This window comes from Cladophialophora immunda (genome assembly GCF_000835495.1).
Source record: "Cladophialophora immunda strain CBS 83496 unplaced genomic scaffold supercont1.2, whole genome shotgun sequence".
In the NCBI taxonomy this organism is placed as follows: domain Eukaryota; kingdom Fungi; phylum Ascomycota; class Eurotiomycetes; order Chaetothyriales; family Herpotrichiellaceae; genus Cladophialophora; species Cladophialophora immunda.
Genome location: NW_015622542.1, coordinates 3,262,317 through 3,288,548, shown reverse-complemented (window position 1 = coordinate 3,288,548; position 26,232 = coordinate 3,262,317). Strand labels below are relative to the sequence as shown.

Sequence of the window (26,232 nt, the reverse complement as noted above, 5' to 3'; positions counted from 1 at the left end):
CGCGGTACAGATAGAGGATGGCGCGTTTGCAGAGTATATCGTGGCCAAGGGAGATGTACAAATGAAGATCCCAGAGTCTTTGAGCTTCGAGGACGCCTCAACTCTCAGTCTCGGCGTCACTACTGTCATGCAAGGACTATATCAAAAGGCCTTGAAGCTCCAACTTCCCACAGAGCCGGTGAAGGAGAAGACGTAAATGCTGATCTATGGTGGAAGCACGGCCACAGGTGCTCTTGGGATGCAGTTTGCAAAGTTGTCAGAATCCCTTGTCTTTCACACCTGCTTGTTCTCCCTTGATCATAAACTAATGTGTGTCGTAGATCTGGCTATACTGTCTTGACCACCTGCTCTCCTAGAAACGTTGAGTATGTCAAGAGCCTAGGCGCCGTGGAGGCATTTAACTACAACGACCCAGATTCGTGAGCTTACAGACAACCGACTCAAGCTGGCCTGGGACACGACCAGTGAAGAAGGCAGTGCCAAATTCTGCGCTGATGCACTTTCCACCGAACCCGGGTGCAAGTATGGCGCCGTCCTCACCGTCAAGTTGCCTCGCGAAAACGTGGAGTGTGTGGACAGTAATGTACACGGTGTTTGGCGAACCCTTCACCTTTGGTCCCAGCAAAATACCCGCAGTCCCAGAGGACTTTGAGTATTGTAAGATATTTACGACTTTGACGGAGAAGCTGCTTGCTGAGGGCAAACTCCGAGCTCATACACCAAAGGTTGGCCAAAACGGATTGGAAGGTATCCTCCAGGGACTCGAACATGAAAGCAGGAAAGGGTGAGCGGGAACAAATGGGTCTACTTGGTTGATGAGACACAGAGCGTCCTCTGACAAAGAGTATATTCTCGCCACAGCGATGTGCCTATTTGTGAGCGGTGTCGGATATAAACAAAATTTCAATCATGAACCACCCACTTCCGCATGTCATTAACCTCTTGAGGGATTCTTTGTCGATGAAGTATGCTCCGTCGCCCACCCCGCTTCCGTGACCATTCGATTTGCATGGCTTTCCCTCATATACGGGTTCCCATGCGCTCGGCAAAACTTCTTCTCGTAAACATAAGCAAGGGTAGCACTGGTTGCATTCGAGTGGAAGGAAGTCCAGGTGAAGCCTACACAATCTGTCATTTCACCATCTTTTGCCTTTTTGCCCGCCACCAACCCAAGCTTTTGTTCCAGATGTGTGAGCCTTCCCACTATTAACTAGGATGCCGATGGACGTGGATTGGGGAGTAACACTCCAAAGGATGCAGCGGGCTTAAAAATAGATGTGGCTGTCGTCCTCTTTCAGAGGAAGGTTTTTCAATCCATGAAGATTATCCTCCATTCTGTGGACTGAGAGAGACAGTACTACGTCCTTTCATTTTCGGCAGCCATCACACAATACTCGATATCGCCAGACCTGTGAAAGCCAAATCGACGACGTGGCGTAGCTGGATGTTAAACCATTGCTTGTCGATCCACTCGCGTTTGGGCCCATCAAGTGTGGTTCAGAACCATTGTGTCTTTGATATAGATGTATGGTGAATGACATCGCTGACACAATCCCGATAATTCCGAGTCAGATTTGGTCCCAAGTTCAGTCGGGGTCTGGTCCACAAGGAAGGGATTTTCTGAGACATGTTCCAGAGACCACCCCGGCCGTAGGTTGACGAGAGATTCCTGCTGGTGGACAGTCAACTATTTCGCCGCCCCAGGACTGTGGCTCCCGATCGAGCGACAGTGTATGATCGTGAATCGCCGTCAATGGACTCATTGGGCTCTTTCTTACTCCCATCAGCATCTTTGGGTTTTTGGGAGCGGCACCTGCTTCAGAGAACAGCTAAGGCGCTCCTGACTTCTTCGGAAATTCAGTTTGGAAAGCTTATGGAAGGGCTCGAGCGTCGCCCAGAGAATCTTCGCCGTGCTGGTGTTATAAAGGGGCGTAATCATGTAGTTATCCAGCTTATGCTCGCGCTAGGGCCAAGGTTATCATCCTAGACTTAGGGTCCAAAGAATCTGGTCTGTCGAGATCTTAGAGCCGATGACTCCCTCAACATCACCGAGTTTTGGAGAGATACTGGCTACACAGTTCGCTCTTCCAGGAGCTGAATCCTGCTCACTAATGCTCGAGATAGGATTTGAACTTATAACCTCAACATCTTCAGCGTTCTGCTCAGTTTCTGTGAAGACTACTCAAATCGTATGAATCACGAGCCAGCATACCTCTTATAAGTAACGTGCCCATCCTTCACAAACGGCTTGCAGGTATGTCATAGTTTAACCCGGTGAATCTTCCTGCGATTCTCTGAAGTTCCACTATGTGATTTTGGTAAACTCCTCGAGGATTAGTACGGTACTTTCTGCACAGGTGGGCTGCAGCTGCCGTTGCAATGGCGTGCTGTCCACCGTTGCCCATGAACTTGGTCGAAGATCCTGCAACGTGAGTGACACTCAGGTGTTTACCTGCCATCATCAGATTCGAGATATTGCAGGAATACAGACAGCGAAATGGGATGGCGTAGTTTTTGCGGTCCCGTTCATCCCACTCCCAGTATTTAAGCCGGAACGAATACTTCTCATGGCCTGGGTAATGGAGACAGAACGCACCCCTGTTTAATACAACAGTATCATCGAAGTGTTTGTGCGCTCGAATGTCGTTTTCGGTGAGAACGTGGTCGCCTTTATATCGTCGAAATTCGCCTTGTGCAGCGACGAAAGCAACCCAGTCAAACTCGAGATTAGCATATTTTTTCGGCTCCATAGTCTTGACATTGGAGAATGTACCGTAAATGGCCCGAAGTAGGTGGTCACGGATACGCTCACCCTGTGTATAAGGATCGAGTTGTTGCCCGTACTCCCAGAAGTGGGTGTAAGGGCCCATCATTCGTTTACGGATTTTTGGGTCTGGCTGGTGGTTCAATACCAGTGGACCATCTCCGTTATCAAGACCGGGCTTCTTCAGCTGACCACGAAGATCGCTGAAATCCTTAGCCACCTCTGTTGCCCACGGGACAAGAGGAAAGGGAACAGGCAAGGCGGCCAGCCGCGTGCGGAAAAAGACTGTGTTTCCGTGATGCGTCTCCACGCGGTGCTCAGGAGCGAGGCTCTCACCATACTCGGCCCTTGACTCCTGGCCAAAGAGAGTCTCTGCACCCGAATATCGTCCAAACAAGGCTCTCCCTGAACAGTCGATAAACACTTTAGCAGAAAGTCGTATTTCCCGACCACTGCGAGCATCGCGAGCATCGATAGACACAATGTTAGAGCCCGAAGTGACTGCGTTGTAGACAGTGTGTTCGAGAAAAAGTGATGAGCTTGGTTCAGCATCGAGTAAAGATTTCGCAACCAAGTCACCGTCAGGGTGACGTTCTGCCAGCTCTTCGATCAGGGGTCCCCATACACCGCGTGGTCTGAGTCCAAGCTCTACACTCGCATTGCCTCCCAAAACGGGACGATCCTGGACGAGAGCGACGCGGTCTCCAAGTCGTGCGGCCGTGAGCGCGGCAGCAGCCCCTGTCACGCCGCCTCCGACAACGATAACGTCAAAAGGTTCCAGGGGGGCTGGTTCATCTGGAAGTCCAAGAAGCCGCCGCCGCCATGTCCGTGTGGCCTCGTTAACCTCCTCGGGCGGAGGTGTACTGTCGCAGCCGAGATAAATTGCATCACAGCGGCCGCAAAAACCAGTCAAGTCGTGCAGCGCGAGCCTCGTTTCACCGCGGGAAAGCCGTACGCATCCCCCAGCCTGCCAATTCCAGTCCAAATCATTGGCACCGAACTCAGTATCCAGGGCGATTCCGTTAATCTTAAGTGTAAATCTCCCTGGGTGGTAGCCGGGCACCCAGTCCTTGGTGCGGACCCAGACATTATATTTTCCGGCAGTTGCAACATTGATGATGGTCGTGGCATCCGCAACCGGCCTACCATTGCCGTGCGCAAGGAGATACGGTGAGCCCATCTCAAGATCGAACTGTGAATCCAGGATCCAGCCGCCGAAATCATCGAATGCCTCAGCCTCCACCAATAGTCCTGAGCTGGGGAAGGTCGCCATGGTCGTATCGCAGTCTTTCCTGTCGTCCTGAGGTGACAAATAGGAAACTGTCGTAGCCTTCTCGAACGTAGGACATTGACTTAATGTATTTGCTCCAGCGGCCATTCCTCGGAATCAGGACACTTGCATGGTTCTCGAGGGTTTGACAATGCACATTCGGGTCCGGCTTTCTCATCGGAAGTTGCTGAGTTATCCTTGAACTACCAGCAAGCCGGAGCCGCGGATAATCAGCTTCCTATTACACAACAACTGGAGGACCACCACAGCCAACTTAAAGCTTGAACTTTTCGGGCCTCGGGCGTATATGTGCAGCGAGCAGAATGAGGCCTAAAGGGGTTGTGCTGGGCGGGGCAATGGTGGTAGTTTCCGTACAAGCTCGCAAGTATTTGTTTCAATGCCCACTTCACGACACCCCTATCATACAAATAGATGGACATTCGACATTCAATTCTACTCTGCAATTGCGCGAGTTGAAGTTGAGGTGCGACCGAGCAGCTCCTGATACTTTGAACGAGGAGTAAGCGCTCGGTTCGATCTTCTGAGCCCACGAGTTTCACGCCTGACACCAGGCTTTCCTTTATCCTCCTTTACGTTGAAACTACTTCAGTGGATAGACCATACGTTCCCCTAAACAATCGCACCCGAAGATCTCCCTCTCTGCGAAACCACAGCCCGCAGGCATGGCGACTCCGCATTCGATATCAATCGTGGGGCTAGGGCTCATGGGAGCCGCACTTGCACGTGCGGCGATAAAAGCCGGATACAAGACCACCGTGTGGAACAGGACGATCGCGAAAGCTCAACCGCTTGCCGATCTGGGCGCCTTCGCCACGACTTCAGCCAGCAAATGCATTCAAAGTAGCCCGCACCTATGTGTGACCTGCCTGGTTAGCGCGCCAGCGTTGTACGAAGTCCTGGAGGGCCTCAACCCGGAAGATTGTGAGGACCGTGTCCTGGTTGACTTCACTTCCGCCACTCTTTCGCAGACCAGGAGGGCTCAAGAACTGGTGGCGAGGTTGAAATTCTCGGCCTATATACGTGGGCACATCCCTTCAACGCCAGCGTATCTCGGCTCGCCCGATATAACCCTTTCCTACAGCGGTAACGAACGGGCCTTTGACTCTGTTCGCCGAGAACTAGCCTCGTTTGGTCAGGTAGATTATCTTGGGGCCGACCCAACTCTGGCCACCTTGCACGAGATTGTTGTGGGCAACGTGTTCTCTGGCATCACTCTCGGCTTCCTGCAGGCAATGGCGGTCCTGAAGTCCTCAGACACATATGCTCCTGGGGAGGCGCAGCGCTATATGTCAACCGCGATCCGCCCATTCCTCACGCAAGACTGCCCCAACATTTTTGGAGACTTAGCGAAGCAGATCGATGAGAGGGACTATGTGACCAAGGGCGACGGGGTTCGCTTGGATACGATGGCACAAGTAGTCGAACTCCTCATGAAGACCGATCAGGAGCAAATGGTGTCGAGCGAAGCAGTGTCGGTGCCTTTATTGAAGCTGTTGCAGGCAAGGATTTCGCAAGGCGGAGCAGCAGAGGAACTGAGCAGTCTGGTCGAAACAATCGCAGGAACCACCAAGCTCCCCTGAAGGCAAGCGAGGTCGGTTAACAGGAACCGGGCAAGACTAGAGATCTCTCAAAGCCATTGCAACCTATTTCCTATTTTGTGTGACACGATCCTCTCTGCAAGGGCAAATAGAAGGCTGTAGAGGTCTTCGACTGTCCCCAAGCTGACATACGAATTGCCTAAAGGGAGGTATTAGTGCAGAATCATGCCGAACTATCCTCAGGATATCTACCGTATAGCCTTCCTAAACAGCTCTCACGTCTGAGAACGAATATAGACGTATCAATGCGGTCTGCCCCGGGTACAACCTCCGCTATATCGAGGGCATCGCGCGTCCGCGCTGCGAAGACTATGAGATCGAGTACTTCGGTTCGGCCAAGAAGAACATGTGGGCTTTCATGGGCATGGGCATGGACTCCACTAGGGCGATAGCCGGGAAGGGCGACATGAGTCCTTACCTTCATATCGACACTAGGCTACGGGACTGGTACCGGCGACGGCGACCATCATTTTGATCGTCTCAGTATTGATCCCTCCAACTACGAATTTTGTGATGAGTACCTAGGGCCCTGGCTGTGTTGAAAGCGAGTGATCAGCTGGCGTGTGTTGTGTTGTCTGGGACGGTGGGACAGCCACCCCACACTTTTACGTGGACTGCACGAGTCTGGTTCCAGGCGTGCTGAAAGTACACAGTGCGTTCCCTCACTGCAACATCAATGAGGTCGCATTCATGCAATAATGTTCCCTGAGGCTCCGGCTGTGGCATAGCTGGCTGCCAAGCGGGGCTGAATTAACTGTCGAGATGCCCGGAGGTCATACCTCGCAGAGCAGTATCTGAATTGTTGGATCCGGAGTGCGGACCCGGGACTCGTTAGAGCGCCTGTGGGCTCTTTCAATTGTGGAACCCCGGGTCCGGAGTTTACGAGCTCAACACATTATGCAAGGGAAATCTTACAGTGAACTAGTTCGCTATCATTTAAAGTGCGGTTTGAATCGCCATTTGGGCTTCTCGTATATGCTGGGGCTCTGGATCTGCCATTCTGATGTTGAGTGTCTGAGAATCAATTCTGCTTGATTACCCTCAAAATAACATTTGTCCCATACTCCCGTTATTCATCTAGATATGGATTCATCGGGCCCAATCTTGATGACTGAAGCTGTCAACAACCAGCCCAATTCTGTCTGCAGCTTCAATCGAGAATCTGTTTCGGTGGATGATGTGGTGGCGGCTCTAGTTCGTGATGGAGGTTGCTTCGTTCGAAACTTCATGTCCAAAGAGGACGCCGCGGCGATTGAGAGGGAAATCCGCCCGTACTTGGACATGGATCAACCTTTGAATGGTGACTTCTTCCCCAAGGAGACACGGAAGGTCTGCGGCCTCGCCGGCAAATCTCCCACATTCATCAAAGTGGCCATGGGCGACTCTGTTTATCAACAGGCTTGTGAGCGACTGCTCAGCTCACATTCCAAGTCTTGGTACGGGGGTGAGTGTATGGAACACATCTCGAAACCGATCTTGAATGCACATACTGTGTTCTCTATTTCCCCTGGAGCCCGGGCTCAAGCTCTCCACCGTGACGACTCCATCCACCACAATGTGGTGCCTGCGATATCACGCGAAGACTACCGGGTTGGTCGAGATACCGCAATTGGCCTCTTCATGGCCGGAAAAAAGACCACCCAAGCAAACGGGGCAACTCGCTTTGTGCCCAAATCGCATCTCCAGCACACTTGGGATCCGCCGTCGGAGGAAGGCGTCGTCTACGCCGAAATGGAACCTGGGGATGCTTTTATCATGCTGGCATCCTGCTATCACGGTGGATCGGCTAACACTACCGAAAATGAGGAGAGATTGCTGTTTGGATGCTTCATGTGTAAAGGGTATCTCCGACAGGTCAGCAGCAGCGCGCCTTCTTGACACTATCTGACGCAACGCTAACGAACCTCCACAGGAAGAGAACATGCCGCTTGCAGTGCCAACCGAGAAGATTGCTCAGTACCCGACCGAGATTCAGGCCAAACTAGGCTACGATGTTAGCGCCCCTTATCTTGGCTGGGTCGACCTCAGGAGTCCTCTGGAGGTCTTGTTTGGCAAGGAGAGTCTCACTGCGATTCAGTGACATACCGGAACTCGCGACGTGTTCCTCTTGCCGACGGGTAGTCCCAAAAACCTTACTTAGGCATATTAATTACGATATCCTTCCAAAGTAATCGTTCTGAGAAAACCTTTTTCTATATTGTAAAAGCATGCTTCAAGCATAGAATTGCATAGTAAGCGGGCTTTGGGGGAAATACCCATCGACTTACCAACAAAGCTTCCGTTCAAAGGTAGTAGGAAGAAGATAAGATTATGCCAAAGAATACAGGGGCAGACATGCTGCACCCCAACCCTATACCCACGCATAGATCACGGCTTCAATTAATTCTGCTTTCTACCTGTCTTGATTCTGAAACCTGGGGTGATGAACTAGCTTCAATGTATACGTATATTTAGCAATCAGTAAGTACATTTGACCGGAAGCTCATCCGCCGGCGCTCCGAATCGCGTGAAGACTTTGTAAAAAGCATCTGGATCGACCCAGTCTTCAGGAGGAAAGACGCCGCCATCAGCACTGTGGGTCTCCAGGGCGAGGACCATGAACGCTGCGCAAGCGCCGCCAGTGGTGGAAGCCATGTCTCTGAAGAACCGAGCATTGTCACCACACTTTGGAAGCCGTACCATGGATATGGTCGGATGTCCATCCCTGGTTCCAACCACTCTCACCATTACGCCACCCCGGTTTGGCATGGTCGTTCCTTGTACCACCGACAGGAGGAACCTGAGAACTTCAGACACATTGCTTTCGCCGGTGCGAATAATATCGATCAGACCCGACAGGGCATAGCGCCAGGGACCAACAGCCTGGGAGGCGTTACCAAGAAGCTGAATCAACTCGTTGAGGGTAACATTGCCCCCACGGAGGTTGGCTCCAATAGAACTATAGGCATCTCCCAAACCTCCAATCGAAAGTTCCTGATTATAGAGCCTGCACATGAAATCCACAGCGACGTCCATCGGAAGGAGCTGGCGGCGGACTGCATCTCCGATACCACGTAGGATTCCATTGAACGGCGCGGGGTCATTCCCTCCAAGACATCGGATTCGGCTGGCACCGGGGAAGCGACGGGGCAGCGTGACGGGTTCTGGATGAGCTGTTTCGTGTAGAAGGGTTTCGTGGCGTCCTCCTTCGAGAATAGGGGCATAAGCTGCTTCAACCCAGCTCTCGGCGACAACGGCCTGCCCATTCTTCCACGTCAAGCACGGGCCGGCAGCGATGTGCAGCGCGTGCTCCATGACAGCCTTGCCCATTCCGGGCCGCTCGTCTCCGACGACCCAGCATACGTCAATGGTGCTGACCGAGTCCACGCCCTTTGCGGCGTCCACCGCCAAGACATTGGTGATTCCCGGAGATGCGCCACAGCCAATATAACAGGGCACCCCGGCCTTTTTGGCCCGCTCGTGAAGCTCCAGTGCCTGGACAGTGGACTCGACATCGTCGTCGAAATCGAGGTACGGTACTTTGGCTTTCAAGCATACCGTGAGCACCGGCTCACAGGTTCGCTGATATGGCCCGGCACCAAGAACTACGAGTCCTGCGTCTTTGATCGTCTCGTACACGGCAGACGCGTCGTAAAGATCCAATTTCTTGGTCGTGGTCCTGCCAGCCGGAAGCGTCTTCGCCAAAGCTTCGAGTCCGTCTGTGTTGATGTCTGTAAGGACAAGGTGGGCGTCACTGACTGCGGCAAAGCGTTCGATGGCGAGGCTGCACATCCCGCCCGCTGCCCCGATGAAGACGAGGCTCTCGGAGTTCTTGAGAGCGACACCCATATTGGAGGTCTGTTGATGATTATGACTCGAGTCGATCACTGGTGTCTTTCAGAGAAAAGGACTTCGTATGTTTTGCAGTACGATTTCCTCGGGTATCAATAGCTGGTTCATAGGAACTGTTTATATGTGGCCGTGAGGCGTCTCTATCGGAGCCGAGACAATTCCTGAACACTTGCATAACGAAAGCAGACGGCACCCTGACTTGAGATGACCACTAACAAAGAAGATTCGAGCTTTGTCCGTGGGGACTGGCGGTTTCACAGGTTCCGGAATGTAGTTAATGGCATGCGGGCTCCTCCTTAAAGAGGACGACGATGGCAGTCGTCCAATAGTTTTGCTTCTATCAAAGACCTAGTTTTGCGGGTAGCTCAAGTGCCAGGCCAAGAAGTAGAGCCGCGGCATACAAGCTCACACAGGCAACGTTTACCGGCATGTCCAAGTGATTGCTGGCGGAGTTATCGCTCTTGGGAGGAGAAAAGGAGTACATCCGCGAATGCTTACTTTCCGGGCAATGGAGAACTAAATCCATCACTTAGACCTTGGTCACCCCGGTTGCGTGCCGGAGCCGGTCATGGGCAACGGCAGGTAATCCCTTCCAAGTCAGAGTCGCTGCTCGTGCAAGAAAACTTCGGAGCCTCGGTTTCCATAAACCCACGCACGCTCTCTTGTCGACTTCGCAACAACATCAGGTAATGGTGGCCACGAACTGAAACACAGGATTCGCTGTGCACAAGACGCATACTGAACAAGAAGGGTCGACACTCGCTAGAAAGTTGAAACGCTTGCAGCCCAGGAGTTGAAGCTCTACCCACTCAGAAAGCATTTCAAATCTTCGTTCTGGCTTTCAATATCAATCCGAGTAAGGTAAATGCCACGAGCCTGGCTCCTCGCTATCATTATTGACATTCGGGAAGTTCACTAGAGACCGCTTCAGCCCTTGTAAGCCCTGCAGACAGACGTTCAGGCCTGATCCCATTTCCGACGCTTGTTTCGTGTCCATTCTCAACATGCAACTCTGGATATTATCTGTGAAGGCCTCAACAGCTAATGTATGCGCTTGAACAACTAAGGCTGGATACTGTGGCGCGGTCCTGTGTCAGTGTGGACTGGTCCATAGCCGGATGTCTACTTACTGGATGATAGGCAATTCCCGGAATGTAAGCTTCTTGTCCCGTCATGCTTTCAGAAACTATTGAAGCTATCATTGACACCTGTGTTGCGCTTGCAAGTCGGTGATCTTGGTACAAAGTCCACTTTGAGCGGATTGTCGTGGAGAGACGGTCACGCGCGGGTGACGTTTGATGGTTTGCAATCTCGGCGTCTAGTCGACACAGTAGCTTGTAAAACAAAAGAACGGCAAGATCACCATCGCCTGAGCAGTGGAATATCAAAGATCGTACGTTTATGGGGGACCGTCGGATACGCAAAGTGGTGTCAACGTTATACGTTCCAAACGTCGATCTCCAAATCTCGACGAGGGTTGTTACTGCCCTCAAGTGGCGGTGGATGTCTTCATAGCTTGATTCAGTTTCTTGCATATCCTCAACAGCATATGTTAATAGTGCAAGTGCCTTATATAGTAGAATGACAAGGGATCCAGATCTACCAATGGCGTGGCGCACAATTTCATCTGTAGTATCTCTGTGTACCATTGTCGTAATTGTATGTGGCTCTGCCTTGGCTCGCGCGATGATTGAATCGTTCAACCCTTCCTCGTGTCGTCGAGCGACAGTCGAATCAGTTTCAGACGATTTGGGGGTTAATCTCGGCATAAGTAGGCAGGACCTGTCGTGGGCGCACTTATCTGGTCGTATAGGACAATTTCTCCCTCCGGAGGTGATAATTGCTGTTGAATTCATTATAACAACCAGCCATTCAAGTGCCCCACACAGTTCCAGAAGATCTTCCTTGACCTCAGCAGGTAGTTTCTGCACTGGGTGTTGCCTTTCAAATAGTCCGCGTGCGCCACTCTGACGCCTTGGGCGAGGGAGCTGACAGTCGTGTTGCAGAATGGTAGTTGCCTGAATACAGAGTTTTTGAAGGCGCCGAACCCCTTCTCGGCGCGCGAAGTCGGCATCAGTATGGAGATCGTCGCCGCCGTCTCTCGGAGGGGGCGGGCATATCGTTCCGAACAAGATAAGTGACAATGCCAGGCGAAATGAGTCAGTGGCAGCAATATTCTGGAAAAGTATTGTTTTGGCCTTGTGCCAGGTGGCGGACGCAAGATCCCGTGCTCGGCTCTTTTTGGCATCATCCCTCTCGAACCAAAATTGAGATGCGGTTGCTAGTGCAACCCATTTATAGACCTCGCTGAACAGGGCGCCACGGGCCGCCGTACCAGCAGAATGTTCAGGATTCCCATGTTGTTGAAATAGCGAATCGAGAATGCTGACGGCAAGGAAAAGATGAGGGGCCGCTGCTGGGAAGCTCCAAGACGTTGTAGAAGTATTCCAGCAGTCCTTGATCCAGGAATGAGCTTGACGGATATAGGGCGAAATGATAGAGTTGCTGTTCAAACGGGGGAGAATAGCAAGGCCCAGAGGGAATTTTGGCGGCATGCATCCTTCAGATAGACAGTCCGTCATGGGGACATCGATAGCATCGATGTATAGATTGAACTGGTGTGCAGATGCAGCATTCCCGGTATGTTGCCTTACCAGCTCTTGCTCTGACGAGGATGAAGTGAGCCAGTCGCTAGGTAACGTGCTGTCGGCAGCAGGCGGTTTCTCGTTCTCGGAGACTTGGCCAGTCAACTTGTCTGTCCCAGATTTATGGTAGGACGTCCTGGCTCGCTTTCTGGCTTGCTGTGATGACTGTCTACTTGCGAGCCACGATGCGGTGCAGTCTAGCCTACGAGATATGCAGGCCGAACATGAGGTGTTGGGCTTGCCGTCTCGAAGAGTCGCACCACGGTCACCGTCGCCACCAAGATCACATGCCCTCTTTCCAAGACGGCATGGGTCACAGGAGTGATTCTGCTTCCGCATACGATGCTTTTGGATAGGCTCCGAACCTAAAGGAGAGAGGACTTGTTGGCCAGAGAGAGCAGGTGCTGGATTTGTTAGCTCGACGCCCTCGCCGATAGTATCACCACCGTGGGAGAAAAGAGTCGTCTCGCAGGGAGCATAACATTGATCGTCGGACGAAGTGATGTGGCCAAAAATTGACTCGAATGTTTCATCCCAGCCTACACTTTCATCAGACGTCTGGGTTTGGGTCTGAGATAGATTGTTGGCCCATCCCCAGGAATGGTCTATGGGGAAATCCCATCCGGCAGCACGAGGGGTGGGCATTACACCGAAATCACTCTGTTCCGGTAACGCTAATGCGGTCGTTGGGTCTTCGAGCATCGTATTCCCATTAGTGTCTGGTGTAGGGTCTCTAGAGACGAAGATATGCGTGAAGTTATTAGAATTACTTGTCTCCATCACCTCGAGTCCGGGATGCGCAACACTTTTGAGGGGTTTGGATATGCCAAGTGTTGGTTGAATGAGGTGGGGGTGGCTGGAGTATCCCCAGACAGACCCTGAACGCCACAGATCCCGATATCAGACGCTGATAGGACCCTTGAGAGGCTCAGGAGGTCCAAGCTTCTGATAAGCGTAAACACGGGGTAAGATTGGCCGGTCAACGAAGCTAACTCTCTCACTAGAGGTGCAGGGACTCCGGCTCCCCGGCTCCGAGCTATTCCCGCAGTCCTTCTGACCAATTACTAGTGGCCGCAACACCATTACGTGCTACCCTGCGACGAGATCGATATCATTGGGTATACATTTCGGGAGGAGTGGAATTACTATCCCTCGCGCTGCTCTAGCATAAGTTACTGCGTACGTGTGATGTCACGTGCAATCTGATGAAGTACTTTATCGAGCGTCACGCTCGCCCTTACACTATCGCAGACTAACTCTGGCTGCTCCTACTATAAGGGCGAGCTAGTATCGAAGCGAGATCGAGCAGCAGAATGTAGCGGACTGTAGCGAAAGCCGCTTCATCGCTGGCATGTGACTCGGAGAGTCATTCTACAGTATAGCCCGTCTCCGAACCTTCCTTTAGCCGGTGTAGATCTAGCAAAGAATGGCATAGGCTGTCGATGTCGGCAATAAAAGTCTCTCAAGGTCTATCCAGAGAGCCGGAGACGAGAATAACAGGCTAGGCTAGAAATAGTGAGACGAGTATTGGGCACCGCTTCGCGACTCCTTTCTATGTCGAATAAAAGGAGCCCCCGAAATGAACCCCAACACAGATTGAACTATTGGGGTCACTGCGAAGCCCATCGGTTTGTACGCCTGTTGCGGCTTTTCGACCGATCTTCCGATCAAGTCGCACGAATACCTAAATTGCTATAGCGAGATGATATAAGGAATGTCTTGACATGGCACCTCGTTTCCTACATCTGAAATCCTCTTGAGAGAGCGCCGACGAGTCTTTTCCCACTCACTTGACTATAAATCCGTCTCCATTCATATTCTGGGGTTCAGCACTGGGGCATCTCAAACTAGCCTGCATTTTGTCCTTGGTGAACATAGCTCTCTCCGCCTTGCCGACATCGACCTAACGTGATGGTTCGCGCCCGTATTCAAGTGGCTCAACCCATGTTTCATGACGCTCCGTTGCTTGATCCTGACGGAATTGCGCCCAGCATTAGCGGCCATATCTGCCACCTCAGAGGCCGAGTTAGCGCTCTGGAAACATGCGTACGAGATCGTGCCTTTAACTCTGTGCAGCTATGTTTCAAAGGTAAGTTAGATTGTCTCCCGTCGTTGACCTCAGATTTCGGGTCTAACAATGAGAACAGGCGTCATCACGTCTTCTATTGATTCCAGATCCGCCACGGAGAACTTTGTCGTCTTGACCAATACGAAGACACGCTGCGATTTTGTAGCCAGACAGTCGCCGAGCCGTCCAAGTTCTAGCAGTGACGCTTACCATACTACCGACTTTCACTTTGCTGTGCCCACTGTATCCTCAAATCAAGACGGCGCATTGCGGCCTTTGCCACCTACATCCACGATCACCGGCACAGCCGATGTGCCTCAAACCTCCGCCCTGGCCAGCCATCGCATCCTTCAAGGAAAATGCCAAGTGTCATACTGGATCGAAGCGCAGTTTCTCCTTGACGGCCGACAAGTTGGCTATGTACGGGAAGATGTACGAATCTCCTGGGCCTACCCTACTCTACGCGCATATCTGTTTAGAGGATCGCCTCTAACTGTGCAAGCGACACCTGGCGTTGTCACGCGCTATGTGTTCCAGAGCAGTCCTGATCTTTCCTTGACGCTCTATGGTCTAGACATGCTGATCAAGCGGGACTGCGAGACTGGGAGACCGCAAAGTACTCTCCTGACGGCAGCTTTGAATATCCGATCTCCTGCCACAAAAGGCAAAACTTCATTCGACCCTCGGCAATCGATACAATGCTCTATTAAGGCAAAATGGGAACTAACCGTCCGCTTCACGAATGTCTCCGCTGGTGGTACTGCCAAGATACTTAAAGCAGGCGAGTCAATCTGCAAGAAAATCACACTGTCCGTTCAAAAGACGTCAATTACATTCCGCCCGTTATTGTCCGAGAAGCAGGATTCCCAAGCGTTATCTGATCCTCCTACCCACGTAGCAACATCTCAGCTCATTCTATCGGTCCCTGATGGAGTCTCTCAGCCCTCCTTCTGCTTCGACCATCTCTCCAGGACATATGCCTTGGACCTCTCATTCTCTTTCCACAACATTCCAGGTGTCGCGAAACACTATGTACACGTCAAAGCTCCTGTGATGGTGATGTCATCTAGCGTTCTTGATGAGGTTCTACCAAAGTATAAGGCAGTGGCGGATGAGGTCGAGACTCCTTGTCAAACAGAGTATGCGGGGTTTACTGCATTGCTGGCTTCATCTTAAAATCAAAGGAGGGAATAGCATTCAGCACAAGGCCGAATGAGTGAATTGAGGACCAGCACAGCTTTACTTTGCAAGGCCGGGTCCAGAAGCTCCAGGTGGCACCCTCTAGTTGTTTTAGCTAGAGTAGCGCATCATCATTTTAAATGCCCGCTAGCCCGGGCCATTGCGGATACCTGTGACGAAGAGGTTAGACCGCAGACCGGACGGAAAGGAAACCAATACGACGTGATTCGCGGACACAGTATCGTGCTTCATATGATGCAACTGCCCGTCCGGGGAGAACCTACCGTCGCAGACCTTCTCGTTCTCTTCTTCTACCGAGTTTGAGAAAGTCTGTCTGAGGGTTTGAGGGAGATCGAGCGGTACCGACAAATCTACTTCTATACGCAGTTGTCTCCACGGCTTCAAACCCTTACAGCGCCAAGTGGCACCGTAGATACGTAGAATGGAAGAAATCTATTCAGGGTTGGGCCGGAACCGGAGTGGGAGTCCTGGAGTAAGCTTGTTCGCGGAACCGGCTGATAGCAGCTAACCAACCAAAGTTCTCCTGTTTTCCCCGGAGACAAGGCGGAATGAATGGCATCCGCATCGAGCAGCTAGGATCCTATATTATGGGCACAGTCTAGACGGCAAGGTAAGACTCTATATAGCCCAAGCCTAAAAAGAAACTCATCCCGTGCTGTGTTCGCTAGAATCGACAGGAACCAGTCTTACACCTCCTTTTCATCTGAAATTTGGATTCGCTAAAACATGGTCGTCAGGCACGAGCCCCAGGAGATCGACTACGACGTGGTCATAGTCGGTGCTGGTATTTCCGGAATTGCCTTTGCGTACAGACTGCAGGAACGAAACCCAGACCTGACTTATTGTATACTCGAAGCTCGCCATGAAATTGGCGGAACATGGAGCCTGTTCCAGTATCCAGGTGAGGCCCGATCGCCTTTCAAGTCAAGAAGCGAAAGATTTACGATGATGTAGGCATCCGCTCCGACTCTGACCTTTTCACCTTTGGCTTTCCCTGGCGTCCCTGGAAGGAGAGGACAGCCATGGCATCGGGCCCACAGATCACTCGATACCTTAAGGAATGCGCAGCACAGGAGGGCATTGATCAGAAGATCAAGTTTGGCCACCACCTCAATCAAGCTCAGTGGTCCAGCCTGAACAAGATTTGGACGCTTCACATTACCGCGGATACGGCTCAGAAGACATTGCGAACGCGTTTTCTTCTGCTCGGGACTGGCTACTACGACTACCAGAAAGGCCTGAAAGTCGATATTCCAGGAATCCAGAACTTCCGGGGCCCTGTGATCCATCCTCAATTTTGGCCCTCAGACCTTGACTACGCCAATAAAAAAATCGTTATCATCGGTTCCGGTGCAACGGCAATCACTTTACTCCCATCTGTGGCTAATTCAGCTGCTCATGTCACTATGCTACAGCGCTCACCAAGCTATATTATGTCAGTGCCAAGTGAGGATAAGACTGAGATAGCGATCAGATTTGTGTTCCCTGAAAGAGTGGCTGTGAGCCTTATCCGGTACAAATGGATTCTAACGTCTTTCTTACTGGTCTCTTTCTGTCAATGGTTTCCTAATGTCGCTCGGAGATTATTTAATTCGGCGACGAAGGCGCAGCTCCCTCCAGGTATGGAACTGGACCCAAACTTCAACCCTAGGTATAATCCCTGGGAACAGAGGCTATGTGCATGCCCGGACGGAGACTTCTACACCTGTTTGAGGAATGGTACAGCCAGCGTGAAGACTGGGGTTATCGACATGGTAACATCGACCAGCATTCGTCTTAGATCTGGGGAAGAACTACTTCCAGATATCATCATTACAGCTACGGGACTCAAACTACGTTTCGGAGGTGGTATAGACTTTGTTGTCGACGACCAAAAGTTTCGGCTTGCAGGTAGTCTTGCGTGGCAAGGTGCATTACTCGAGGGCCTGCCTAACCTCATGTTCGCATTTGGATACGTCGATGCAAGTTGGACAATGGGAGCAGACGCAACTGCGCAGCTCGCGTGCAGGCTGTTGGCTCAGATGAAAAAGAGAAATTTCCGCATGATTGTTCCACGGCAAAGCGACAAAGAGAAAGCAAAAACTAAAGTGCTCCCGTTCTGGAGGCTCAATTCGACATATGTTCGAGAAGGAAACGCAGATATGCCCAGAGCTGGTGACCGGGGACCATGGCGTCGTCGATCTTATTATTGGAAGGACATTATGACGGCTTGGTACGGAAATATCACGACCGGTTTAGAGTGGTCGGCATGAGTCTTAGCAATAGATGATTGAAGGAAGACAAAACGGGACTTCTGGTCTGGCTCAATTCAAGCAGTTTCACTCTGTCGTGCCTTTATGAAAGCCCGCTTGAAGAACCGTGGCGACATTCTTGCTTCCCCCCCCCCCCTGGTCGTTCGCAGGCTGCAGGGTTCCAGTTCAATCCACACTATTCATGGGGTAGGACGACGCCCTAAGCGGAAAATCTGAATAGATGATGATGTTTGTGATCGCCATTCTGTGCTTGCCCTCCTCCGGGGCCAGAGAGAAAATTTTGCTCTCAATGCCATAATAAGTATCGCTCCCTTCCCAACGGAAAGAAAGCTGGCTGAAAAGAGGGCGAGAAAAGTGAGTCTAGCAGAGCCCCTTTGCAGCCTCGTCAAGGTGTTTTGCAGAAGGACCGCATGCTCCGTGAAGAGGCCTTATGATCATGCGTCCTCATACCTCGTATCTCATCAGAAATAAGAGGCTAACGTGGTGGCTACGGATCTACATACCCAAACCCCGGAATTTCACAAATTTCCCTAATGTGACATATTCCACCAGTTGCCAAACGCTTACAGTACGACTTTCCTGGCAGTCTCGCCTCACACGCTGGCTTAGACGCGGACCCGGCTCCGCCTCCGATAGCGAGGGCATCCCTTGCGTAGACTACCGGAGCCGGGGCTCAGTTCTGAACGATCATGAAATACGCGGGCTCTCTGACCAAAGGCAACTAAGCTGAAATACAGCTACATTGCCGGTGCACCGTCGCTCACTCTTTTGTGGAATGTTGTAAAGCCCACATCTCCTCGCCGGGACGTTAAAAGACCTGGAACGAATTTGTGTTTCTCAATCTTGCTGCGATATGGCACACTACATACACGAAGAGCATGGCGACATGGACATTATATTCGCAGGCGGAGGTACGGCTGCCTGCGTGGCAGCTGGTAGGCTAGCCGCCGCAGATCCAAGCCTGAGGATACTGTTAATAGAGGGAGGCCCAAATAACTTGGATGACCCAACAGTGGTTCACCCAGCTGTGTATCTGACTCATTTGGCCCCCGATAGCAGAACAGCTTTGGTAAGGCAGTATCTACTTTTCGCGCCACGATCAAGGGAGGAGAGATAGTTCATGGAAGAACTGACCGTCTATACAGTTCTACAAATCTAAACCATCGGATCACCTTAACGGACGCGAGGCCGTGGTACCTTCAGGTGGGATACTCGGCGGAGGATCATCCATCAATTTCATGATGTATACCAGACCCCAGGGCATCGACATGGATTCGTGGAAAACACCAGGATGGACCGCTCATGATATGTTGCCATTATTCAAGAAGCTTGAGACATTCCATCAAGGTGAGCACGGCATCGACGAGAACAAGCACGGTTATGACGGGCCGGTGCACATCTCTTCAGGAGGTTTCCGAAGCAAGAGCGGTGACATTTTCATGGACACTGTCACGCGGATGGACTTCAAAGAAATCGTCGATCTCCAAGATCTAACCCAGGTTGGAGGCTTCTCTGTAAGAGACCACTGATCCATGTTGTCATGTGATGCCATCAGGTTCGAAGTTATTCCTACTGATAAGTGCGTAGAGGTGGCAACGATTTGTTTCGCCCGAAGGCAAACGACAAGACGCTGCTCATCGTTACATTCATCCGCTCCTACAGGACGGAAAACATCCAAATCTACACATCTTGGTCAATTCCCAAGTTCTCCGTGTACTTTTCGATCGGCGACAGTCTCCGCCGCGCGCCATTGGGGTGGAATACCAGACCAGTTTGCATTCCCAGCCAGCAACAGCCCTTTCGAAATCCATCACACGCACCATCCCGGCCAAAAGGCTAGTCGTCGTCTCTGCAGGAGCTCTTGGGAGTCCTCAGATCCTCGAGCGGTCTGGAATTGGAAATTTCGATATCTTACAAAAGCTCAATATCGAGGGGATCAATCACTTGCCAGGTGTTGGTGAAAATTACCAAGACCATCACCTATGCTTGTATCCTTACCGGTCCAATCTACCACCGGAGGAGACACTAGATGATATCATTAGCTCGCGAACGGAGCTCGCGACAGCTATCAAATTGAATGACCCCCGGGTGGGTTGGAACGGGATTGGTGATCCTTCCAAGCACAACCAAGCAAATATTTGAAGCTAACATTATCCATTCTAGACGTTTGCTCCAAACTCCGGATGACAAATGAAGATGTGAAATCTCTCGGCCCAGCTTTCGAGGTCGACTGGCAACGAAATTTCGCACCCTATCCGACTCGTCCTGTGATGCTTTGTGGGATGGTGAATGCGTTCTTGGGCGATGCGGCACTGGTTGAACCTGGCCAGTACTTTACAATTGGAGCATACACTGCGTATCCTTATTCCCGAGGATCAATCCACATCAACTCTGCCACTGATGTGGTGAATGGATACGATTTCGACGCAGGGTTTCTTAACCACCCCTCGGACGTGAAAGTGCAAATATGGGCATACAAGATGTCTCGCGAAATTGCACGTCGCCTGCCATTTTTTGAGGGGGAGCTGGAATTGGGACATCCCAAATTCTCCAAGCTGTCCCAGGCTGCGCTTGGGTCCCGGCCCAGCCAAGATCAAGATTCTATCCTGTACAATCATGACGATGATAAGGTAATTGAACAGTGGATTCGACAAAATGTCAACACCACATGGCATTCACTCGGCACTTGTGCCATGAAGAAAGCTGAGGATGGGGGCGTCGTGGACGGAGATCTTAATGTTCATGGAACCTGCGCCCTCAAAGTCATCGATCTCAGGTGATTGTCCCAGTCCTACTGAAGGCACGCATTCTAACTCTTATCTAGTATTTGCCCCGAGAACGTGGGAGCCAACACCAACAACCTCGCCTTGGCAATAGGAGAAAAAGCTGCGACCATTATTGCAAGTGAATTGGGCATTAGACCTGAGTTCTTTCCAAGGCTGTAGCAATCCCCCCGATTACCATGGTCATCATATAGCCGAAATTCCAATTAGCTATCTCGGCAGTTCACCTGCTTTTCTCTTTTGCCCTGCCTTCTTCGAGTGCGAAGACTAAGCCGTCACGCTCTGTCCAGCAGATTCGCAAGATCGTTCAAAGAACTGGTTTGTAGCACTTTCCACCAATTCCGCAAAATTCCCGCGTCTAATTCCCGAAGTGCGAAAGGCTGGCTGTCGTCGTAAAACTGTGACCCCTAATGGTCACTTCAATTGATAAGCGTGGCCCCTGTCAAGCCAGGAAGAAAGTTAATTTACTCGGAGCCTACAGGAGGCAGAAATTGTGCCAGCTTTCCTTGAGTAAACCAGGGCTTCTGATAAGAGTGTGGGTCCTCATATCTCTTCGACAATCAAGAGATGCTGACGTAGCACCACTGCACCTCTGCAGGCGGTTGGACTATGATATTAAACACCGTTCTATGTAGGTTCTAGCTTACTGTAACTACACAAGAATGGTGAAATGGGAGGCGAGGAGCCGTGGCTCCGGCATAATGAATGGACGGCAAGGGTAATTTGTTAGACTAAAATCGCCCAATTCTCTAGCGCTTTATCCATTACTGACACGGCTTAATCTCTTACTAACATGCTCTGCCCTGGGAGGAACAGAACCGGAGCCGTGGTGATCAGGGCAAGTAGCTAGTTATTCTCTTTCAACGTCCATTGCTGTGTCTTTCCATTTCTTTGCCATTGGCCTATCTAGGGCGCTCCGTTTCTCGGAAATATCCATTGCATAGTCGCCAAACAAAGACTTCACATATTTGGCTGAAACGAGATGCTTTTGGCCCACTCTTGGACTGTGATGACCTTATCAGCGAACAAAGGCCAGATCAATTCTGTCGCTGCATCTTTCTGCCGCGTACTGAAACCTGCAGTCGCATTTGTTCTGTGACATACCCGTCAGCAGGACAGATAAGTCTGATGGCTACTCATTCTTACAGCATTGTCAGGTTGTACCCCCTGCATGCTTCGTCAGTTGCCGTTCATAATCCTTACAAATACACATCGAAGTAGATATACTCACAATTCATACGCGTAGCGTGCCGTGGCCTCGATGCACGTATTTGCGACGAGGCCACCGATCACCAGGTTACGGATTCCTCGTTGCTGGAGCTGATAATGGAGATCTATCACGATTGGCAGTCAACCCGTTGTGCTTTCTGCTCTGTCACGGTCGAACCGCCTCAATTGGCTTACCTACTATTCCAATGCTTCGAAACTACCACGTCTCCATTTCCCACGTCCGGCTCCAGCCCTTCGAAGAATTGCACTCCAAAAGATCCTTCCTCGAAGACCTTGTTCTTCTCTAGTGTCCTTAGAGACCTATTCATCATCTGCCAGTCATTGTACGAGTGGGCGTTTGTCCGCTGATGAAGGCAATAAAACATTGGTATCTTATTCTCACGGGCCTCAAATACGAGTTGATGTAAGTGACGAATGGTTTCGGTGTGAGCGAGACTTTCTTCAAGGACGCCGTAGAGCTTTCCGTTGGGATGGAGAAAATCATTGTAGGGGTCGACCAGGAGAACTGCGGTATTGTTGCTCATGATTGAAATAAATCTTTGGTATAGCCTTAAAGAGGACGAGCAAAATTCAGGATTAAAGCTGGCTAGAGCTCTTTTAAAACGTCTCCGGGCTAGGAAGTGTGTTGGCTTGACCGGGAAATCACTGGCAACAGCCTGCAATATGTTGGACCAACCTAAGCAGGCTAGCCAAGCATGTGCCCTAGGCCTTCATTAGGAATGTCTAGCGAGTGACACTGCGGCACGTTTAGGTTGAGCAGTTTTCGCCACAACAACAAACTCAGATAGAAAAATCCAGCACAGTTGTTGCCACACAATTGAGTATGCTGCACTTGGTTAGTACACTGTTACTGTTCTACCAATTGACATGGAAGCGGCTGGAACGCTTTATGACCCAACCAGAAGCGCGACCGCCCTCCCCCTAATAGTGACCCTTTCTCCCCCGCTTTCTCCACTCGTTCCGACTCTCCGGGTTGTGACGTACAATCCACTCCGGTTCCGGGGCAATGGTTATTCTGGGGCAGGGTCTAGAAACGCAGGGGGATGCCGGCTCCGGCATAGCGCAGAGTTAGGCTGCTGAAAGCCGATCGCCTAGTGATGCGCCGCGTAATCAAGCTTTTACGATAGCACCTGCACGCAAGAACACTAAGACGACCTGAAGTCCAAGAGAGGTCGGCGGGGAAGACCAACCGCCGAGAGGATGCATATATACCGGTTGTCACACGGGGCGGACAAGTCAATGTATCCAACAAATTAATAGAGACAGATGACCACTCTGTGAGCTAGGGCCTTCTCACACTTGACAAGCAACTACATACAAAGCGCTCACTCCATCTCGGCGTTGTAATTTTTGTGTTCAAGCTTATACAGTCCTGATGCTCAACGACAGCTCTCCGCCGTCGACTACTCCACGGCTTGCAGAGACAGCTGCAACCAAGCACTTGTCGCCTGAATATTCAGAAATGGAGAAACAAAGTGTTTCAGGGGAGGCCAACGCACCATCCGATATTACCAATATAGAGCCCGGCCAAATCAGCCCTGTCGTCAAGCCTAAGGTTAAATTCAACCTGTTGGCCGCCATCGGGGTACAGTACTCAATCACAGGAGCCCCCGTCGCCATCGGGACGTACCTATCCCTCGTGGTAGGGCTGGGCGGATCCCCAGCATATTTCTGGGGTTATATATTGACAGGATTCTTCCAATTTGCGGTTGCTCTAGCTGCGGCGGAGTTGGCATCTGCAATCCCTCATTCTTCCGGTAAGACATTCCTCTTTCACTTCTTTGTCCGTCACACCTCTTGTGATGCTCTGGAAATGGGTCGAGATTCGATAGCAGGAACGGCCCAGGCAAAGAGGTAACAGTGGTCGGGAATGCAGTAAGGTGTCGACCCAGAAGGGTGCAACCAGCTTCATATCGATCAAAACTAGTGCATTGGCTGATCATTGTTGTTTCTTCGGTTTCTCTAGGACCCGCACATTGGGTCACTGTGCTCGCTCCTCCTCGATTCTCTCGAATTATGGGATACATCATCGGTTGGTCTACGAACGCCGGGTGGTTCTTCGTCTGTTCAGCAACTGCGCTGTACGCGGCGCAGCTGATTATGGCGCTGGTGGCGGCGGCCAACCCGGACTTCACTCCCAGATCGTGGCAAACTTATCTCGTCTATGCCGCTGATACCATATTATGCTTTATGATCAACCTGCCTCGGGTTTTCAAGACTGTGAATTACCTCCTGATCGCAGTCGTCTTTACGCTGAACGGCACGGCAATCTGGCTATTAGTCTCGCTCCTGGTCAAAGCGCATCCCAAGCAGAGCGCCTACATCGTCTTCGTCAAGTTCGTCAACGAGTCCGGCTGGAAGTCCGATGGCTGGGTATTTTTCCTCGCCCTTTTGCCAGCCATGTCCTGCATGGGCGCCATGGATAATGCCACCCACCTAACGGACGAAGTGGCAAATCCGAAGAAACAGATTCCCCAGGTGATTATCGGTACTCTTTTAATGAATTTTCTCACTGCCTTACCGATGATACTGGTCTACCAGTTCTGCAACGTCGACCCGCAAAGTCTCCTCGAGTCCGTTGGCGGTCAGCCGATGATTCAGCTTCTCCTCAACGCCTTTCATTCGGTACCATTAACCATCGTCACGGGGACTATTATTATATATACATTCGTCGTGGCCACAGCAGCTTCGCTCATCAGCTGGTCTCGACTTTACTGGTCCTTCTCGCGGGAAGGCGCTCTTCCATTTTCAGGCACAATGCAAAGGCTCACGTCCCGTGACAATTTGCCGATCCATGCGCTGTGCTGGAATACACTGCTTATTCTGGCTATTGGAGCTATCAGTATTGGTTCCGCTACCGCCGTAAGTCACTTATATCCTTCTCTATACCTCTTCACTTTATTCTCTTGAACCCAGCAAAGGAAATCCTCCTCCTCATAATTACGAGACAAAAGGCTGCCCTGCTGACCTTATCTACCCAGATGAATGCCATCCTTGGCGCAGCTACTGTGTGTCTCCTTATCGGACTGATTTTCTCCTTCTGCCTCGCTCTTTACAAAGGCCGCCGTTCACTGGACCCCGAGCGCTGGCTGGATCTGGGACGCTGGGGGGACGTTGTCTTTTGGGTGGCCGCTTTGTGGAGTACATTCATGCTGGTAGTGCTCAACACGCCTCTCTACCTTCCCGTGACGCCGTTGTACATGAACTGGACGTGCGTTGTCTGTGGAGGCGTCGTCGTCCTAGCCACTGCCTACTACCTTGCAGTTTTCTCCAAGCAAAAGGTTGCCGCACGACTTGGGCATGGAGAGGATGGAAGATGTGAACATGCACCAGAAGAAGATGTTATCAGGATTGAGCGGGATCATTAATTCTTTCTTTCCATTCTTACACTGACTGGTAGCTGTTTATTGTAACTATATAACAATACATCGACCAGCTTGTCACAAGACGGCCTTGAAACTGCCAAGAAACCAGGTTCAGGAAAATCAATACTCCAGCATCGGGCACGTGGTCGAACTGGAATCGGAGACTGTCCGACGATGGCAAGTGATGATATGTTCACTAGTTACCTAACTTCCTAATATCGTAATATGACGCCTTTTGTGCCGCCACGTCAAAGTTCATAGCCTGAAGACTAGGCGCCCACTGATGCTCCGGTTTTCTCGGTCTACTGCTGTAGTGGTTCAAATATCGAGGATAAGGTGTCGACTGTCCCAATATTTCGACACAGCTTCGCGTGCCGTTTCGTTTTGTAGCTCCGGCAGTGCTCTGTAATAGTTGAAGACGGCGAATTCAACCTGAGTCATGATGTACCTATCCGGCTGGCTCTGGATATTGAAACACACCCGGCGCAAGGCGAGCTCCAAGATGTAGAGAGTTATAGGGTCGATACAACCATTCTCGCTGTTCTGGGCAATTTTAATGGCTTGTCGCGTTGTGATCTTGATGGCACGGGACATGATTGGTATAGTACGTTTAAATAGGTAAGTTCAGCTCGAGAGCAGTCAGCGTGTGTCGGTGGAGGAGGCTGCTGCAAGAGAGAGCTAGGTGTTATGGTGAAGTAAAGCGAGGATTTATAGCTGGGGGGCTTCTACAATGATATCTGATCTATCCATGGCGAATAAGCTTTCGCCTGGTTGCCAAGGGAGGATGGAGGGCATCCATTCTACGTGGCGGTACAGACACAATATACAGGTTAGAAAGTATGATGGCAGAAGAAAGACTGGCTATAACATATGCTGCACCAGCGTTTGCGCAATGCCGCTCGAAACAAAAGACAGCACGGTGACTGCCTTGGCAGCTATCACTTGACCTTAGATTATCATGGTACTAAGAATTGGCAGAGTTTGTGCCCTGGACGTTGGCCTAAGCCTTGCCTGCTCGGTGGCGCCTAGTCGTGCTCGTCCAGCAGGGGCCTTTGTAAAAGTAGCTGGCTAGCTTGTTCAGGGAGATAAACGACAAATACGCCCGGTACGCCAAACTCTGGCCGACTCCTCCGTCGTATAGAGGCATCTCTACCAAGACTGCTCCTGGCCCCTTGGTCACCTTGGCTTTCGTATTCCGGGCCATA

The 26,232-nt window shown here is 51.1% G+C and overlaps 4 protein-coding genes across 4 annotated transcripts; 2 read left to right on the top strand and 2 right to left on the bottom strand.

The window, feature by feature from the left end:
• Positions 1-6,736: 6,736 nt before the first annotated feature.
• Positions 6,737-7,733, top strand: PV07_03433 (uncharacterized protein; the record flags this gene model as incomplete). Its single annotated transcript, XM_016390154.1, has 2 exons — positions 6,737-7,507; positions 7,566-7,733. The coding sequence occupies 2 exons, from the start codon at positions 6,737-6,739 to the stop codon at positions 7,731-7,733; spliced, it is 939 nt and encodes a 312-aa protein (XP_016252056.1).
• A 2,598-nt stretch (positions 7,734-10,331) lies between these two features.
• Positions 10,332-12,909, bottom strand: PV07_03432 (uncharacterized protein; the record flags this gene model as incomplete). The annotated part of the gene is made up of 2 exons (XM_016390153.1): positions 10,332-10,559; positions 10,615-12,909. 2 exons carry the CDS (start codon positions 12,907-12,909, stop codon positions 10,332-10,334), a joined length of 2,523 nt encoding a protein of 840 aa, XP_016252055.1.
• Positions 12,910-14,040: 1,131 nt separating this feature from the next.
• Positions 14,041-15,373, top strand: PV07_03431 (uncharacterized protein; the record flags this gene model as incomplete). Its single annotated transcript, XM_016390152.1, has 2 exons — positions 14,041-14,218; positions 14,277-15,373. The coding sequence occupies 2 exons, from the start codon at positions 14,041-14,043 to the stop codon at positions 15,371-15,373; spliced, it is 1,275 nt and encodes a 424-aa protein (XP_016252054.1).
• A 6,019-nt stretch (positions 15,374-21,392) lies between these two features.
• On the bottom strand, positions 21,393-22,186 carry PV07_03430 (uncharacterized protein; the record flags this gene model as incomplete). The annotated part of the gene is made up of 4 exons (XM_016390151.1): positions 21,393-21,525; positions 21,579-21,599; positions 21,664-21,766; positions 21,841-22,186. 4 exons carry the CDS (start codon positions 22,184-22,186, stop codon positions 21,393-21,395), a joined length of 603 nt encoding a protein of 200 aa, XP_016252053.1.
• Between the last annotated feature and the right edge of the window lie 4,046 nt (positions 22,187-26,232).